This window comes from Amblyomma maculatum, unplaced genomic scaffold (genome assembly GCF_055883805.1).
Source record: "Amblyomma maculatum isolate TAMU_Amacu unplaced genomic scaffold, ASM5588380v1 scaffold_22, whole genome shotgun sequence".
Taxonomy (NCBI): Eukaryota; Metazoa; Arthropoda; class Arachnida; order Ixodida; family Ixodidae; genus Amblyomma; species Amblyomma maculatum.
The window spans coordinates 3,367,323-3,379,959 of NW_028146747.1; the positions used below are offsets into that span (position 1 = coordinate 3,367,323).

At 46.2% G+C, this 12,637-nt stretch overlaps 1 protein-coding gene across 1 annotated transcript in view; it reads right to left on the reverse strand.

Annotated features, from left to right (window-relative positions):
* Positions 1-12,637, reverse strand: part of LOC146171487 (cholecystokinin receptor type A-like) — a 387,924-nt gene that overhangs the window by 51,497 nt on the left and 323,790 nt on the right. Inside the window, exon 5 of the mRNA XM_084586523.1 lies at positions 3,098-3,452. Coding sequence (XP_084442649.1) covers positions 3,098-3,452 — 355 coding nt within the window. The remainder of the gene's footprint in view (positions 1-3,097; positions 3,453-12,637) is intronic.

Below are 12,637 nucleotides of genomic sequence, written 5' to 3' on the forward strand. Positions count from 1 at the left end.
ACCTCATTTCTGCATCATCCACGCTTTCAGTTCATTTATATTTTTTTTCTCTGCAGAATGCAATTTGCACGTTTGCATTTATTGAGAACCGACTGTTTGAAATTAGGTATTTGTACTAGATTAGAACATAGAAAATACAAGGATATGCAGCGCACTTACGGAAATATAAGGCTGAGTTCGGACATAAGCTGAGCCCGCTTTCGCCTGTTTTGGTTGTCTGCGTGCTGTGCTGCTTGAGAACTGTGATAAATATAACTCGGAAAACTAAACGGCATGATGACAAAGAGAAGAGCAAGGTGGAAGCGTGAAAGGAAGAGAAAGAGGAAGTGCGGTGGTGCCGAAGCCTTCGGCGAGAGGCGTCCTTGAGCCGGAAGCAACATTATCGAACTCAGTGCAAAGCAAGGAGTGTGCTAGGCTGAGAAGAGCGCCGTGCTCGCTTGTCTTTTCTTTTTACCTCTACGCCCTTTTTGCCGGCCACGCTTTCTTGATTACGGGTCGAGTCAGCGGCTCCTCACAACTCTGGCTGCTCCTGCCGCCTCGTGGGGAAGTCGGCGGAGATGGGCTGCCTGCTGCCGCATCCTGGCCGTGGGACTTTGTAGGCTTCGGCGGCTGCCGCTGTAGAGCCGCATAGAGGACCTTCCTGCGTGTCACATGTTGGACGCAGCGAGCCGATCGATGGGGGTCTATCGATGCTTTTTTTCCGCCTTTTTTATTTTCGTGAAGTGAAGTTCATCACATAATGTTTCAGTCGACACGCTTCAAATCGATCACGAATACTCTCTTTGAGTGATGCAGTGGTGCTCGCGTCTAGTCCATTGATCAAAACTAATCAGAAGAAATACAATGTAGTAGAGAAGCCCCTGACGTTAAGTGGTGGGACTACTATTGCCTGGACGTCTCAAACTAACAGGGATAGTTACGAGGACACTTGGCCATATTTCTTGCAGGCTCTCTGCTTCATATAAACTCCGAGCGAAAACGTGCCAGAGTCCGAATTGATTCTGATTAGTAAAGAGATTTTAATCTTGATCGAAATCACAGAGGACATCGATATTTGCGCATTTCTTGTCCGTTATTTTACTCTATTTTGGCCGCATATCTTCATTGAATATCAATGCTTAGTCAAGTCATATATTCAGTTAAAGCCATGTTAGTTCAAATTTAGGTTCTGGCTTGAAATGTAGAATGTTTTCCTTCTCCAGGTGATAATGCTTTATCTGTGGTCGATGTAAATGGCTGGGCAAAATGCACGCGGATTCGCATTTTAGTTTTGGCCGAGAAGGCTAGATTTCTTCCTTTCTCAGTGTGATGCTGCTGTAGCGGCGCCCGATGTATACGCCTGTGAGATGTGTATACGGCCGTTATCTTCAGTAGCAACAAATTTATTAACAGCTTGGCCAGAATGCACGGGATGTCACGTTAGGCCCCGGTCTGAAACGCTAAACGGCTTACTATTTCTCACGTAATGGCAGCTGAGCGCCAGCAGATTGATGCAGTTGCCCAGAGCATGGAGATCACTTTAGTAAGGAATTGAGGCTTGTCAACTCAGTGAAGGAAAAATATTCAAATTGATTTTTCAGTACAGTAAATAATTTTTTTACTATGAAGCAAGCGTTCAAATACACCAAAGCAAAGTCATTTTTCTTAAAAAAAATGAAGCTGTTGACCACAGCGCCACATTCCGTACAGTATGATCGACACTGCATTCGAGCATAATGCAGTTGCTTGGCCGAAAACTGGCCATACATTTTGGATTCAATTTCAGATAACTAGGTGACACTTAACCCACTGATAGCTTAGAACCACATAATCTCTACTTCTTAGCAAGCGACTGTGTTTCACGTCTTCGCTGGCGCGCGTGTGCGGAAGAGCAAGCACGACTGTTTTCTGCATGCGCAGTGTTGCCCTAAAATCGCAGGACGAACGGTATCTTAGCGGGCTTCCTGTAATGTTCTGCTCTAGGACCTGTTGATTTTATTCCCTGATTTTTCACAGGTATGCGCCTTTTAATATCGAAATGTTGAGAAGGTACAGAACAATCCCACTTTCCTTTTGGATAGCAGGCTACAAGTAAGGAAAAAACCTGCCAGGAATGTTGCCCCATATGGCGGTCGCTAGTCGCAGTTTGGCTTATGCTGTTAGAATTAACGATCGATAGTTGATTTCAGATGCCGCTAAGAAATAGAGAAAAGCAAATATCTGGACATCTTGATACCCTAGCATCGGAGCACTAACATCAAGCTCATGCGTTCCTATAGTAGTACCCACAATCTCCCAAAGCAGGGAATCACATCGAAAAATTCAAGACATCTAACGAAGCATTGACAGAAAATAAGAAGTTCGCCATCTGAATATGGCCACCGGAAAAGAAGCAAAAGTAAAAGGCAAGTAGATTTTCAGGGGCGCAGGCACCAAAAGCATCAGCCTGTATGCAGGGCCCCACGGGTGGAATAAAAGTCAACTACAAAACACGACCACATATCATCGGTGCTGCCAGGTAACGAAATCCCACCGCCTTCATTATGACAGCCAGCGAACAGAAAATAGGGGTATGCATAGATTCTGCATGGACGAGCGAAGGAGGAGGACTTGGCGCACAATTCCGGGCCTACAGGCCTAAGCAACAGATTGCATCTCAGTCAGCAGATATGTGCATATCTGGTTTGTAAGTTCAGCGAGATGAGCAGAGCGAACTAAAATGTAGCAGTTAGAACAAAACAATTTCGTCATCATGCTCAATCTCGTCTCCTCCCCCTTCAGTCGCTTCCGTTCCTTTCACCCTGGCAGTATTTGCCTGCCGGGGGGATGGAACACGTTGCTTCTCGCAAGCGGACGCATGGTGCATCGGCTCCGTGATTTTCGCTTGTGATCGTGGCACAGCAACTCGACCCTTGAAGCAATCAGAGCAACTGCATCACGCAAGTGACCCGACATCTGGAGCCACCAGTTTTATCCAGGTGGGCCCCAATTTCACCGATTAGGGGCTGAGTTTCACAGTACATTTTCGAGACGCATGTCCATTACTGGGAGAGGCTTACTACCTTACTGGAAAGGCTGTGTTTATGCCAATGACATGCAGAATGCGGCAGGGACTTACCACTGGCGTTCTTTCCGTTGCTGCAGATGCTGTTGAGCGATACGAAGCGGTCGTGGCTCTTGGTCGATGACCACCGCCGACGCCGGCGATCCGAGGCGCTCGAGCAGGACAGCACGTTGCGGAAGGCCTGGCGGTACTTGTCGTGCATGAAGCAGTACGTGATGGGGTTACAACAAGAGGAGACGTAGGCCAGCAAGTGGACGGCGGCAAATGCTCCCGCCGGCACTCGGCTGTAGGCGGCGTGCGCATCGAACACGGTCCACGTGTGCAGCACGTACAGGGGCGTCCAGCACACGAAGAACTCCAGCACCAGCACCGACAGCATCCGGATCACGCGTCGCTTCGAGGCCCGACTCTGCGGAGAGAAGACAGTTCCTTTCATTGCATTGTGGCGACGCGATAAGGCCCCTCTTCTCCTCACATTGGTGATCCGCGGAATGAGAACGAGGACTTGACCTGTGTTGTGAAATAAACATTCAAACTACTTGAGGCTAACGGCCACTCCGACGGAAATCTTAGCAACGCAATTTAGGAAGGGGGGGAGCTTGCATGAATAAACCGTACAAAGTCATGCTTGGTTTTTGGTGCGGTAAAAAAAAAAACAAAGTGGAGAAGGCCAACCGCATGCTAAACTTTTCTCCATATTTCAGATGAGGTTTTTCCGCTTTGGAAGGTGCTTTTCTCTATTTTCTTATATTGTCCTTAAAAAATAGCTACTAACACGCTTGCGATTCCACCTGCAGAATGTGTTCTATACCTGCCCTCATTTCCGGACAATGTGCGCAATGTATTATTTGGAAATTACTACCGGAGTGTGCATGTATTAGATGTTGCATGAAAGATGTGATTCACCGAAGATGGCGAGTTTTTTTTTTTTTTTTTTTTTTTTTTAAGCGAAAGCTTTACTACTCCCAATCGTAGGTTCTTCACCTCTGCTTCACCTGGCACATTTATCGGACTATACATTTCATCATTTCATTTTATAGCCTTACTCTACGATGCACCTTCGATCACACTTAATAGCCGCATTTTATCTTCCCCTTGATTTTTTCAATCTCCTCACGATTCTTTTTCTATCTTTACCTCCCGAATTCCCCTTCCTACACAGAGTAGCATGTCAGTGAAATTTAAACGCCGACTAAAATCTCTTCTTCTTAAAGTGTCTCTCTCTCTCTCTTCACCTGTCCTCTGTGCGCGCCTTGTGTGCGTTTTTCTTCATCAATCAATGAGAAACCATGCGGCAGCTATGACGTCAGTCAGCTGCCGTCGCCGGCGTTGAAAAAGAGGTAACCGCGCAATCGCCTCTAATCTCGTGAGAGACCTGACGTCGCTCAACCGTAGCTACGCTGGAGCCGCGGCGCTGGCTCTGTCTAGATATCCTCCTCTATCTCTTAGCCAACTCTTGCAGCAATCATCATGGCTGAACCATGGCGAGACGCCTCGGGAACTGTCTGCGTCTCAGACACTGCGAAGATGACAGGCCAAATCCGATCACCCAGTGGACGTCGCTCGCCGAGAGGCTGCCACACACGGACGAAGAAGCGGGTCGAGCGCAACGTGCCGTCATTTTCACTTTGGTTGCTTAGGTTCAGCAAGGTTAAACTTCTGCCCAATTTTTTACAGACATTGTCATACATTGCACGGCAACTTATTGTTTCAACACAGCAGTGTCGCTCGATGGCGCGAGATTTGGGGCAACGCTGTATTGCGGACTCCAATGAATACTGGGCTTGAATGGACGCAGCAATGGTGCGATTCATACCGTCTTAATATTGTAACAGATGAAACGGTTTTTAATACAGGTAAACGGACGCACACGGCTCAAAAAAACCCGGAACAGACTGCGCGCGCCTCGCTTCCTCCACTTCTTCTGCTGCTCCTGCTGCTTCTCAGTGCGCCGCAACGCGGTGTAACAATTCCCCCCGGGCAAACAATTCTCGTCCTCGAGAAAATTAGGTAGATCGAAGATCGCAGCGCTTCATGCGAGCCACGTGAACAACTTGCGTCTTACGGGATCGGCGGTTATACGTCGTGACTTTGGCGATAACGTAATTCACGTCATTCAGTTGGTCCAACACTACGAAGGGGCCATCGTACTTGCAGAGGAACTTCTCATATAATCCTCACTTGCGAATAGGCCTCCAAAGCCACACGTAGTCTCCAGGGTAGTAAGCAACAGATATTGTACGATGATGCAGATCGTAGTGTCGGAGACATTCCTCAACGTTCATCTTCAGGCTCACCGTGGAACGCACGCGGCTCTCGCTGGTGGGGAATGGTCGTCGTCTCTTCAGGTCGCTGTTCATGAGTCTGCGTCGTGCGGGTGGTAGCCATTGAAGGGTACTGTTGAGGAGATAAAGGTGGCAAACCTGCTACACGACGGCTGCGACGAGGTACTGGGGGATCCCGAACGTTTTTACCCAGCGCCTAGCACCAAATGTAACAGATGAAATCATTTTTAATACAGGTGAAAAGACGCAAACGGCTCAGAAAAGCCCGGAACAGTCAGCGCGCGCCTCGCTTCCTCCGCTTCTTCTTCTGCTGTTCCTGCTGCTTCTCAGTACGCCGCTACGCGGCGTAACAATATATCTGAATAGCTCTTTCTTGAGCAATTTAAAATAATCTAACACTAAAGTACCGATATCTTATCTCTTTATTTATTGGAAAGCAGTGCCAGAAAGCATGGGAAGGTGACAACCAGCAACGCAGATGCTCTGTATGTCCCAAGCTTGGGACAAAAGATTCGTTAACCAACCAACCTGGCAATCTGAAGTGTCCTCAAAGCAAAAAAAAAAAAAGACTACTGATTATAATTTCGAGCGACAAGCGCGTCCATATTTAGACTCCTCCCGTACCACATATGTATAAAGGGTAGAGAAAGGTCCGGAATTGGAGATATAAATGAAGAGGTCCAAAAGGACAATTTTTTTTTATTGGAAATTAATAAATGAAAGGGGGAAAGCTACTAAATCTACCCACAGCCGAGGAAGCGGAACCGGGGACCCCACGTATCTCCCTTGGGAAGTAGCGGAAGGGATAGGTTGTAGGGTAAGGAGAATTAGGAATAAGGATAGGGTTATGGGAAAATGGAGGGGAGTGTGGGCAGCGTAGCAGTTTGACTGACAAACAATTCGAGTAGAGCTCCCTTTCGGGCCTCCGTAGAAGGCGAGCACTCGCTCTTGGCTGAATGTGCGGCCCTCGGCCCTTGGATAATTCCACCACCACAAGGTGTTTGCCGGGTCTCTGGCGTCTGAGACTGCCACCCTTCATGAAGCCTCTTTTGACGTTACCCGTCCCCCAAGATCAGTCCCCCCCCCCTCCCCTCGACTCTACTTGAGGATTGCAGCGTTAATCCTTACTCCGAGGTACTCGGCAAGTGGCCAGATTATAATCGACAAGCGCAGTGTATACAAAAGGAATTACATACACTGCGATCTGAGGCGCTTAAGCGTGCTTGCGAATTCGCTACTGGTGTTCTCAAGCAGCAAGAAATACCGCTGGACAAAATTCGAATGTAAGATTGCAAAAAGCAAGTTACAAGATTTCGCTTAACTCTACTTCAAAGCCAGTTCATTATCATTATCAACTAAATACCATGCTGTTGCAGGCTGGTGCACAAATTAGAACATGCTGTTAAATACTGACAAGTGCTTAGTCATCCGTGTATCCAGGAACAAAACCGTTTTAAAACATTCTTGTTCTGTAAGTGACATTGCACTTAAGGAATCGCTGGCTTTTAAATACCTCGGAGTTACTATTACACACAACCTGAGTTTGGATCTTCATGTTAATACAGTCGGCACCAAACACTTTAAATCTCTCTGGTATATTCGACGCAAGCTTTCAAACGCACCCATCCACGTGAAGCTAGCAGCATATAAAGCGTTAGCCCAGTTATGTCTGGAGTATGCTTCGTGTCTATCGAACCCTTATACGACGGAAAATATTCACAAAGTAGAAATAGTTCAAAAAACAGCGGTCAGGTTCGTTTGCAATAAATATAACGCACTTATAGCGTGGTAGAAATGCTTCGGGCGACACGTTCTGGTGAGACGTTCTGAATTCAGGTCAAAATACTTGTGTTGAATATATAAGAACATAATACAAATCAACAATCACAATTTCATTACCCCTCACACTATGCGCACAAGCTCGCGTTTTGATAACGGGAAAATGATTGAGCAATATACCCCACTGAGCAATACCTTCTAGCAATTCATTTTTTACTAGAACCATACCCGCGGAATAAATTACCTAGGAATATTGTCGACAGTGCCAGTGCCAAACAGTTTATCGCAAATTTGAAAATGCTTGGGTGAAGTTGTACTTGTATTCATGCATTGTCCTTTTTTTTTTTTTTTTTTTGCAATGTTTCATGCTTTGACTTTCTGAATTTGATTGTGATTGCCTTTTTTAATGTGTTCTTGTGACGTAGTTTTTTCTTTGTGTCCACCCCTACCTGGAGTCAAGCGACTCTGTAATATTTCTAAATAAATAAAAATAAAAAATAACTTGCCATCGATACTATCATTCTCAAGCTAGGCAAGGAAACATACGATGGGTTTTGCATGAGCTGGCCGTGGAGTTTGTACATAGTCCGTGTACATAGGATATTGTTTCAGTATAATAACTCCATGCTGAAAAAAAAAACAAAAGCTGGCTGTGGAGTAGTGGCTAGCGCGTTCAGCTGGGAATCAGAGTAATAGTGGTTCGACTTCCCGTGAAGACAGGAGTTTTTATCGTTTGAGACAGTGGACAACCACGGCGAACGGACATGAACGTCACCTGGTTCGACTTCCCGTGAAGACAGGAGTTTTTATCGTTTGAGACAGTGGACAACCACGGCGAACGGACATGAACGTCACCAATGGCTCCCAAAAGCCTTCCGCCTTTTGATTAGCTGACCGGCTGTTTGAGACCGGCCTCTAATTTTCGGCGTTTTTTTTTTTCTTCAAAATTTTAGAACATTCAGCATTTTTGTGCTTTGTGTCCTCAATGTGTGACGACCAAGCTTGGTATCCCTGGCCGCCGGCGTAGGCACGTTAAGCTACCTGCTAGGGGCCGTATCCACGCCGCAACGAAACACCACCACAAGCCTGACTCCATGCTGCACTGATGGCAACCGAGTCATCAGGTGGTCAAGCGGTTCCTGTAGTGGCGACAACAGATCAGGGCCCTGCGAACAAGAGACCACGCGAAAACCAAGGTGGCGTTGACAAACTTTATAACCAAGGCAGTGATGCGCCTTTGGGTGACTACGCAGAGGACATGGACCAGGCATCCTTTATGGTTGTGTCCTACAAGAAAAGGAGAGCTGCTGGCGTTCCGGTTGTCTTCAGGCCCAGCGAGGTAGGCGGTAATCTGTGGAAAGCCAACCCTAACATCGTGGCTCCGGCATTTGTAGCGTCGACTCAAGAAAACGTTCTCAGGCATAGTCTCAACAAGGAAGAGAGCTTGATGGTTACAGTATCGACATTGCCTGCGACCAACCGTTTGCTCACAGTAACTAAGCTGGCTGGAGTGGCTGTAGAGGCCCGGGTACCGTACTCTTACGCAGCCACCAACGAAAAAATTCAAGAGGTATCTGTAGCCTTCGCAAACGAAGATCTGCAAAGAGTATCTACGTGACCAAGGCGTTCTCTCCGCGAGGAGGCTGACAACTTACATTCCTGAGGGTGGTGGCAAGTTCAAAGAGGTAAGCCGTCGCTCCGTTACTTTAGAATTCTCAAGAGATGCACCACTGCCTAAAAGAGTCACGCTTGGGTTCTATAGTTACTCTGTAACCGAATACGTCGGAGCAGCGGCACAATGCTACAAATACCAGAGGCATGACCACATATCGAGACGTTGTACCGGCCCCGTGCGATGCAAAGTGTGTGCTGGCCCCCATTCGCACAGAGAGTGCACCTCGAGAGCGCAACCTAAATGCGCAAACTGCGATGGCCCACGCCTTTCTTCATATGGAGGGCGTGTTGAAAGTTGTTCCACTTTCGCGCACAGTGGAGCAAGCACAAGAGAAACCGCCCAGGCGTCATGATCCGCCACCTAACCCCGACGTGGTTTTTGCGAATACGTTAGATCTCTCCCAAAATCAGCCACCACAACATGAAAAAATTGAAGAGCACTGCAGAATCAGCATCGGCGTAATGCGAAGGCAGGGATGGCGCTAATGGTTGTTTCTTGTTGCTTAATTCACTTCTTGTTTACCCATTTTATTCTTTGGTACTTACATATTGCACGCCAATCCCTTCCTATGCCCTTTTTCGGCTCTACTTCCGGTTGCGTGACGCCACACCCTTGACGTCACCCTAATTGACTGCCTTCATTAACTATTTTAGTATTTGAAACATTCAAATGTTGCGCCAAGCCATTGGCTAATGAGACCATTTTCGCCTTTCCGTTTACATTTTTTGTCTGTAAATAACTACGCAATTACCTTCTCGCTTAGTTATTTTTCGGACACAACATTGTCACCCTCTATCGATTGACACCATTCATTAACCTTTTCCACTTCTCAATTACTCAAAACTGCTGCGGGCACTGTTTCGCCTTTTTTCCTCTAATTATTGACCTAAATATTTTTGAACACATTACGTCACTCTCAATCGATTGACACCACTCATTAACCTCTACCACTTATCAATCACTCACAACTGCTGCGGACACGATTTTGCGTGTTTTGCCTTAATTACTTAACGTATTGGCATAAATATTTTTTTCGTACACAAAATTACGTCACCCTCTATTGATTGACACCACTTATTAACCTCTAACGCTTCTTCGTTACCCACAACTGCTGCGGACACGATTTTGCGGACGCGGTCTGTGGACGCTGTGTGCGAACGCGGTCTGAAGACAGAATTCTGTGAGCAAAAAAACATTAAAAACAGCTGATTATAGAGATCAGGCACCGGTTGTATGGCGCCACCATCACCTCGGCGGAACAGCGCGCTTGCGGCGGAGCGCCGTGGCTGCTGAGCGGCGCAGTCGTTTCCGTTCTGCGAGGCATTTTTGAGCATGTCCCTACCCATCGTTTTGCGGTGTGGCTTTGAGAGCTTTGAGCTGCTTTGAGTAATGCAAGGAGTATTTTTCGACCGGGAAATCTTGAAAACGGAAAGGGCCATCCTCAACAGAGCGTGCGTGGTTTTCTTTGTTTTTTTTAACGGCCGGCGCATGGTATTTCTGTTATGTACTCGAAAATGCCGCGCTCGTGATTTCACCACGCGCTAGGAACACCTTCGTTAGACGCTTGTGAAGACGACTTCGAAGACGGGAATTGCGCGTTCATCTTATTATAGGTCTAGTCGAAACCCGCCTGAAGATCAAGTACCGCCGAGCCGTGTAGCCTTGGCGCCGTAGAAGTGGTAGTTGTAATGGTCAATATTCATGTAAAATGAAAAAGATGCTGCACCTGTCTTTTTTGGTAATAGCTAGGCTGAAACGATTCAGAGTAGAATAATAGCAAGTGACATTCCAGTTTCAACCTTGCAACGAGAGCTGGAAAAGGAGAAAAATAAACAAGCAAGGCAAAAGTAGGATCCTATTTATGGTTGGAAAAGCAAACACACATACACTTCCAGGACTTCCTGCAATCGCTCACTGAACCCGGTTTTGAGACTATCAAACTTACATAATATAAGCCAAATGAGTAATACCACCTCAGCATCATTTTTACATTTACGACAATGCTCTTGTTGAACACGTCAGAGCTGCTACATTAATTTACTTAGAAAACATTATACTATAAATACCTCTCTCTCGACATGCTGCGGAGGTTGTGAGAAGAAAAAAATAAATTTCCTGCTATCAGCGGTTTTATTTTTTCGGACGCCTGCTATGATAGAGATCTTGGTAGTATTTGTCTTTTACTTATTTAGGCGTTCTCTCAGCGCCGGAAGTTTAATGCGATTGACCGCAGCTGCCTGGAACATTTGAAGGCAGTAGTAGGCAAATACCGTCAAACTATTAAATACAATCGAAAACAAACACACACACATAGAGTGTGATGTGTTAGATAAGCCACCGACAACTAAGAGAGCGTTCTATTGTGAAATGAATCTCTCTGATGGCTCGTTCGCTAAGGTGTTCTACTTTTTCAGCATACCACGAACTTGCGGGGCCGATACCTGACCTCGATACCTGATGAGTGTGAGGGGACACGACCATGTAGGTAGTTTTCTATTTGCACGTAAAGGAATCCGGATAACTGAAAACCATTCTTTTTACAACTTTGTCACTGCATCTTGCCGGACTGCCGCTAAATCTGTTTACATTGGCCATAGAAGCAATTTCTGAGAGCAGTAAAACAGCCTTGTCTTACTACGCCACAATAAGAAAATCTCACGTTCACTAAAGCGCCAATGAGAAACACATGTAGTTAAGCGGGCCAGGAAATGGGCGCTGCTGAAAAACCACGTAAACCCGTGTCAGGTGCAAAGTGAATGCGAAAAAAAATATTGCTACACGGCCTTCGAAATAAAAAAAAATGCTACGTTAATGCTCGTTTCCACAAATTGAATTGTTTTCTTGTTAGACTTTTATATAAAGCCGATAGCAGATTTTGTTACCATACGGTGTTGAATGAACTCTGAAATAAGTTATTTTATTTGGCGAGACGGACATGCCACCAACAAATGTTAACAAATTCTAAGAGTATCAACGCAGAGCTCTCAGCACATTTTCATTGGTTGACATACGAAGAGAGGAAAAATGACAAGATCATGGTAATAGGAATTGTTTATGTCTCCTATCTGCTCTTTCCGTTAAGAGAAAAAGTAAATTATCTATAACTATGTCAGCGAAAGTAACTGCACAAACATTGTCTCTGCCCATCACTGAAGATCGTGACGCAGCCCGAACGATGATGATGGAGCTGCCTTTTCTTTTTCCGTGCTGGGGTTTTCTTGTACACAGGCGAGGAAATGCTAGCGTTGTAATTTACGCTGTTGGGTTCCTTCGATTTCCAGTTGTCAATAAAGTGACTACAGATGAAGGAGTGCGGCTTCGACCCCGAGACTCTCGTGCCGTCCCTCCTGCGGAACAGAAGGCACAAGTGGAATTTTAAACCTTCGGCACTTTTCATGACCACACAGTAACCAAATACGTAGATTGATGCCTCTGCCTTTCAAATAACCATGCTTAGGTCACCAGCCACTCTAGCTTGAGTGGAAACCTGTTGAAATGAATCGACTTAAAGTTTGTGTAGCTGCCACGTTTCGCCAGCCTTACGTGGTGCGTTTCGCCTCAACGCACTACGTTTCGCCAGCCTTATTTGGCCAGACTTCGTTTCACTGGACATATTCACACAACTAGCCCAACTTTCTGCTCTCTTGAGGATATATTCACGCACGACATCATTTAAACCTTAGGATTTCCAATTTCCACACAGACCAACGACAAACAGCATGCTCCAATGAAGCTGACAATGCGCCGGCTGGGGCTGGCGTATTCCAGCGATTGAGCAATGCGCAGAGAGGCGGCGCCACCCGTTCAGCTGTCCGGTCCCATATGCAGCTGCAGCCAAAAAGAGGCATGGGAAGT